The sequence below is a fragment of the Bactrocera tryoni genome, unplaced genomic scaffold (genome assembly GCF_016617805.1).
Source record: "Bactrocera tryoni isolate S06 unplaced genomic scaffold, CSIRO_BtryS06_freeze2 scaffold_25, whole genome shotgun sequence".
Taxonomy (NCBI): domain Eukaryota; kingdom Metazoa; phylum Arthropoda; class Insecta; order Diptera; family Tephritidae; genus Bactrocera; species Bactrocera tryoni.
This window is the reverse complement of record NW_024395977.1, coordinates 6866908-6873500: the sequence shown is the minus strand read 5'-3', so window position 1 is coordinate 6873500 and position 6593 is coordinate 6866908. Positions and strand designations below refer to the sequence as shown.

General features: G+C 33.1%; 1 protein-coding gene across 1 annotated transcript; it reads left to right on the top strand.

Annotated features, from left to right (window-relative positions):
• Nucleotides 1–200: 200 nt before the first annotated feature.
• Nucleotides 201–5970, top strand: LOC120780395 (guanine nucleotide-binding protein-like 3 homolog). The gene is made up of 6 exons (XM_040112683.1): nucleotides 201–296; nucleotides 355–698; nucleotides 2709–3244; nucleotides 3305–3561; nucleotides 3627–4031; nucleotides 5495–5970. The coding sequence occupies exons 1-6, from the start codon at nucleotides 275–277 to the stop codon at nucleotides 5662–5664; spliced, it is 1734 nt and encodes a 577-aa protein (XP_039968617.1). The 5' UTR covers nucleotides 201–274; the 3' UTR covers nucleotides 5665–5970.
• The last annotated feature ends 623 nt before the right edge of the window (nucleotides 5971–6593 follow it).

Here is a 6593-nt window from a genome sequence, read left to right as displayed (position 1 = left end):
TTGCAATTATATTTTTGCGTGACATTGCACGCAAATATACATAGGTTTTGGTCTGACATATTTTACAGCCCTTGCAAATATTTTTCTGCGTGTGTTTGTGTTGTGCCGTTGTAAATCTGCAATTCTTGCACCGTGCACCGGGTTTTGCAAGAGCAAGAGAATACCCCTAGTGTGTTAGCTTTCCTATAGATTTAAACCAGATGGTAGATCTGGCAACTTTTAAAATACTCACGTGGATTTCACTACAAAGATACGATATTGATACAAGTTGACAATGGCTTTGAAAAGATTAAAAAGTTTGTATTTGGAATGAAATTAAATATATAATATATCCTTATTTCCTCTTTATATTAGCTAAAAAGTCTAAACGACTTTCTGGACGCCTAAAACATAAAATTGAAAAGAAAGTGCGAGAACACAATAGAAAAATTCGGCGGGAGACAAAAAGAAATCCTAAAACCGGGAGCAAAAAGCAAAAACTTATTCAAATACCTAACATTTGCCCATTTAAAGAAGATATTTTAAAAGAAGTAGAAGAATCGAAAAAGCGTGTTGAAGAGGATAAAATGCGACGTCGTGAAACATTTAAACATCAAAAGAAGGAAAATAAATTCAAAAGCCTTGAAGACTTAGTTCTGGATGCGACTACTAGGAGTGAAGTTCATACATCTACTCAAGTGGACAATGTCGTTGCCGAGGTTTGTTTATAAATTTGGAAACAAAAAAAATAACAATTATAAAATACTTAATATAATATTTATAATCGTATAGAGTACCATAGCTTTGTTCACCTAACGGTTTTTTTAATAACTAAAACTAATTGATATGGATTTATAAAATCTTATATACATAAATGGGTAGGATGACGGGATGAGTTGAAATAGAGCGACTTCTGTCCGTACAAGTTGTAATTTGAGTAAAAATTGAGAAATGAAACGCGGTAACGTGTTTCTTAGTACAATAAGAAGTTATACGTACACACATACAAGCAGTATCAGAGCCTTGCGACCCCCTTGAGATTTAACCTATAAAACGAAAGAACTCATGCGAAAAATAAGATATAAAATTGTAATTTGGTCATTTTTTTTTTCTTTTTTTTTTTGTGTAAGTCGGCATATGTACATGTACATTCTTACAAAACCCTAACTCGATCAAGACAATCGTTTTAGCCCCACCTCCCAAACAGTGGAAAAGGGTCAAATCGGGTGATAACAACACGCCATGTTACGTTGAAAACTGCTAAACGGCCAAGTTGTTACGGAAGGGCTTTATGCCTAGAATTTCGATTTAGCTACCAAATATACGAACGCAAGTGCCTTTGGTGCCTTTTTTTTTACCAAAAATATCACCCAATCTGAAATATATATTTTTGAAATTTAGATAGCATTCTTTTCTGATAATGGTATATCATTCCATCAATAATATAAAGATTTTCGAATTTTCAGTTGACTATACGAAACTGAATAAAAATCTACTTCTTATATATCGCAATTTTAATTTCCTTGTGAATTTTTCACTTTGCACTTTATATATCGAGAATCAATGATATCAATCAATGACAACTTTGCAGCCCAATATAACGAATATGAGAACCTCAATGCTTACGGATATCTATAATATATTGGTTCAAACCAGGGACCATAAATAATGATTATTATTGGAATTTTTAAATGATAGATCTCAGGATTCTGATGAAGGTGTTTGCTAACTTCGTTGCATGTCCTGTTAGAACTTCATAAAAAATTTGTGATCTAAAAATGAGTTATATTTTGGACAAAAAAATATTTTTGTGTTTATTTTTGAGAAAAAAAAACATATATTTTATATTTTTATGTTTTTTTTTTCAAAAATAATATTTATAATAAAAAAAATTTGGGCCGGCTTTAGAAATCCCACGATTTCAGGGTTAAAAGTGGACTGGTTGGATAGGGCTGATGCTCCAGATTAAGAAAATATATATCCGCAATAGTTTTCGAAATATTTGCATTTAAAGTTGAAAATTTCGTAAATTTAATTTTGAAATTTCTCGATTTATAGTAACTTTTTCTTTCATATTATACACTTTTTATACGCTTACACTTCACTACAATATTTCGACATATTTATTTTATACTAATATTTCAGATATTTGCTTAAAATAATCATTTTACATTTAACCCAATTTTATTACACGCACAATAACAATAAGTGTTCCGTGTTGTCAAATAATAAGAATTGCCGAATTACGATTTATTAAAATATTAAATGTCAAACATTAAACGAATTAGTTGAGTTTATACTTAGAGATTTTGAAAACCTCTGCTATCTCTTTGATATCAACAGTACAATTTTGTCCATTAAATTTATCCCGTTATGGGAACTGTCCGGATAAAGGATGTCCCTATTGGGGAATTAAATTGTCTCTATATCTATCTTGATTATGGTAAGTGTAGGAGGTTACAAACATTCGTTAGTTGAACAAGACTAGTATACTCATGTTGCATGAGAATAAAAATCATTGTTTTCGTATAGCTAATAAGTATGTTTTGGACATCAATATATTTGGCATAATCCTGCATTTAAGTATTTTATCGAAAAGCTCAGTATGCCAGTAAAAAGTTTCGAATCATGGTTAAGATTTCAGGTGCATGTTTTTTAGCCTTTAGGTGTTTGCGTATAATTCAAAAGTAAAATAGTAAGCTTAAAAATTCAATATATATTTTAAACAGAAGGAGTATAGTCTAGCTATAACCAAGGAACAGTCCCTTAAGCAATACTTCAAGGAATTCAAAAAAGTAATTCAAAATGCTGACGTCGTTTTAGAAGTGGTAGATGCACGCGATCCTCTGGGAACTCGATGCAATGAGGTCGAACGAGCTGTACGCTCTTTATCGGGTAATAAGCGTCTAGTGTTAATATTAAACAAAGCTGATTTGGTGCCACGTGAAAATCTCAATAATTGGATTGGATATTTTCGGCGATTCGGTCCGGTTACTGCTTTTAAGGCCTCAACACAAGATCAAATATCTAAATTGGGTCGACGGAAATTAAAGCAAACTAAAACAGATAAGGCTATGCAAGGATCTGTGTGTGTGGGAGCTGAATTACTAATGTCGATGCTTGCAAATTATTGTCGCAATAAAGGCATTAAAACCTCAATACGCGTGGGTGTTGTAGGAATACCAAACGTTGGAAAAAGTTCTATAATAAATTCCTTGACTCGCGGCAAAACGTGCTCTGTTGGTTGCACTCCGGGTGTTACAAAGTAAGTTTAAATAATTGCATTTTAATAAAAAAAAAAATCATAATTTTCCCGTTTACTTAGAGTCATGCAGGAAGTTGAACTTGATTCAAAAATAAAACTAATTGATTGCCCAGGTATTGTTTTTACAAATCCAGCAAAAGAGAGTTCTGAGGTAGTCGTTTTAAAGAATGTTCAACGTGTTGGTGACATTAAAGATCCTTTTACAGTTGCCGAGAGTGTGTTAAAGCGCGCCAGTAAACAGTACTTTTGTAAGCTTTATGATATTTCAGAGTATGATAGTTTTGAAGAATTTTTTGCTAAAAAGGCTTCACGAATGGGTAAGTTGAAATGACTATAAATAAATATATTTAATTATGTAAATATGGTATATTAACAATTATAGGTAAATTTTTAAGAAAAGGTGTGCCAGACGTTGTTGCAGCTGCACGTAGTGTGCTTAATGATTGGAATAGTGGTAAAATTAAATATTGTACTCAACCTCCTGAAACAGAGCAAAGAGATGATGTCCATGTTAGTTCTGCCATAGTTCACTCTGATGCTCTCGAATTTGATGTTGATAATTTCGATGCGATGGAGATAGAAATTCTCAACAAATGTATTGTTAAAAATGAGGAAGTATTGGAAGTCATTTCAAGTGGACCTGTGGAAATGAAAATGTCCTTTGATGATATTGATACGAAAAAGTCTACAGATCCCATAGTGAATGAAAGCCAAATTCCTAATAAAAAAAGAAAACTAATGGATGCAAACGATATATCGACAGTGGATATCGTAATGAATTTAGAAGGTAAATATGCATAAAATATGTAACTATTGGCTAAAACATAATTACAAAAAATGATATCCAAACGTCTTAATCAGATTTATATTTACCCACCCCTCAGCCCCAAACAATCCACGTAGAAACTCCCTGTCCCTTTTCTCCAACGCAGGTCGTAGAGATCAGTGTCGAAATTGGACTATAGGTGTGTCACAACGCATTTTTAGCTGGCATCCTCTACCTAAAAAACACCCACACCAGTTTTAACTGAAATTTGGAGCGAACATACGTTCTATCAATCGAAATTTTAAATTCGATGTAACCCTTTCACTTTAGAACATATGTATATGATAAATCAAGCGCCAATGACGATATGGGAATAAACTTTTGCACCAACGGTACCTTTAAGATGTGTCAACTAAATTCTAAAGATTATTCAAATTAACAATACAGTTGTGTTCAAAATAATAATAGTGCTAAGAAGTCAAAGATCGAATTTTTTTACAAAAACTTTTTTGAAAACTGCATTTAAAAAAAATTTGCGTTTTCAAACATAAAATATATGTATATATATGTACATATATATTTCTTAATTATACTCTCACTGACGAATTAGATAACAAAAATTATCGATTTTCATAAGAAAGGTATACAAAGAGAAATTTAGACCAGTATTATGAGTTTGAAAATCAGCATTATGATTTTCAACTCAACCAGTCAAAAAAAAATTCGGTTAAAGTATTGTTAAACTTCGACTTTTTTAGTATTACGCTTTTCAATTCTGTACCAATGGGATTTACTAGAATATCAAAAATTTTCAACTGCTTACAAGCAGTTGTAGTTCTAGGGCTGTTGCCGCCAAAAAAGGGGGAAGAGCACAAGAAATAGTGTTGCTTACATCGTTCGCAGTGTATTGACAGTATGTGTGTGCACATTAAAATGTTGCATAATTTTTTTTCTTGTAACAACCAGGATAAAATGTCCTCGAGAAGATATAAAGCAGACGCTGACTGGTTTTGCTACTTACTTTTGCGGCGATTTTTTTTAAATGAGAAAGAATAAAATATGATTTAGGAAAAATTAAAGATTTGCAAAGTATATACAAACAAATAAAAGCTTGCATAGCGCGATAGCGAATGACGTTAAAAATGTTGTGTTCAAATTGAAACTAGATATCTTTAAACCTCTTCCTTTGAGAGTGGAAACCGTTTTGAAAAACACCATTTTGAGAAAAACGCATTTAAAGATTGGAGGCGCTATGTTTCCCACTTGGTTCTCTTTCTACAAGAAAAGCTGTAACGACCGTAATAATTGGAAGTTCGATTTCCAAATGTGAGGGAATTTTTTATTATAGTGTATACTATTCGATAATGCCAAAAAAAAATCGACTTTTCCAAAATTTCACACTAAGGCGATCCCTCACCACGCATAACTTCTTAACTTTATGTAAGTAAAAATAATAATATTTTATTTATTGTAATCTCATTCAGGTAATCAGTCATTGAATAAGAATATGAAGGATCAAATCAAAAAGAGAAAAAAACAGAATGTACGTAACGAAAAGAAAATTTCTAGACTAACCGATGTTCTGGATGGATTTAGCTTGGAGACGAGTACTGATAACAAATATGATTTCAACAAGGACTACTTAATTGAATAAACAAGTAGATATCCTATTATATGTAGAACGTGTAATAGCTACAAACAACATATAAACTTGATTTTGAGGAAACCATGCTTGCTTTTAAAAGCTTACATTTTTGTACTTTCAATTTTAAGTTGACGCGAATACATTTAAATATTTCGTATGTTGGTTAATTATGTGGCCTGAATTTGAGCTTGAGCCAACTTAAGCAGTTATCCCAGAAATACAGAAATATTGTGTCTGTAAATATGTATCAATGATATGCTTGTTATCTAATGTTGAAAATATATTAAAACAAATATAGTACATTCATATATGTCATATAGAAATGTTTTATTTTATAAAAAGAAAATTTTGTTTAATGTTTTCTCAGAAGTGTCGTACTATATACTATCTTGTTGCAGTCAAGATTCGCACCCGCCGCAGCAAAAAACGCACGCCAACAAACACAAAGAAGCTGCAATCACAACAGACAGCAGAACGATTTTCTACTCGACTTGCACTCCTGCTCTTTGAAAGCACTCGTCACCAACTCGGTATAAGGGAACTGTGGTACGTCATTTCAAGCTCCTTACGTACAGCTGCCACCGAATCCATTGGTTTTCGGAAAATGCAAAAGAACAGCTGGTACGACGAGGAGTACCGTGTTGCAGCGGAGAGAAAACAGACTGCCTACCTCGCAACGTTACGATCGACCACAACACGTGCGGGGTGGGATCGATACCGAGAGTTGAAGAGAGAAGCGAGACGCATTTGAAGACAGAAAAAGAAAGAGATCGAAATGCGTGAGTATGAAGAGCTTGATAAGCTGGCCGGCAGGGGTAATGCGGCGGCTAACAGAAGGTTCTTGTAAAACCCCCAAAGGTGATCTAGTGACCGATGCTCAGAGCATACTTAAATTATGGAGGAAACACTTCTCTAGCCTGCTGAATGGCAGTGAACGT

Coding starts and splice junctions, on each gene's coding strand:
- LOC120780395 (XM_040112683.1), top strand. CDS start 275: ATGGCTTTGAAAAGATTAAAAA. Junction 297..354: donor GGCTTTGAAAAGATTAAAAA/GTTTGTATTTGG, acceptor TCTTTATATTAG/CTAAAAAGTCTAAACGACTT. Junction 4,032..5,494: donor TATCGTAATGAATTTAGAAG/GTAAATATGCAT, acceptor AATCTCATTCAG/GTAATCAGTCATTGAATAAG.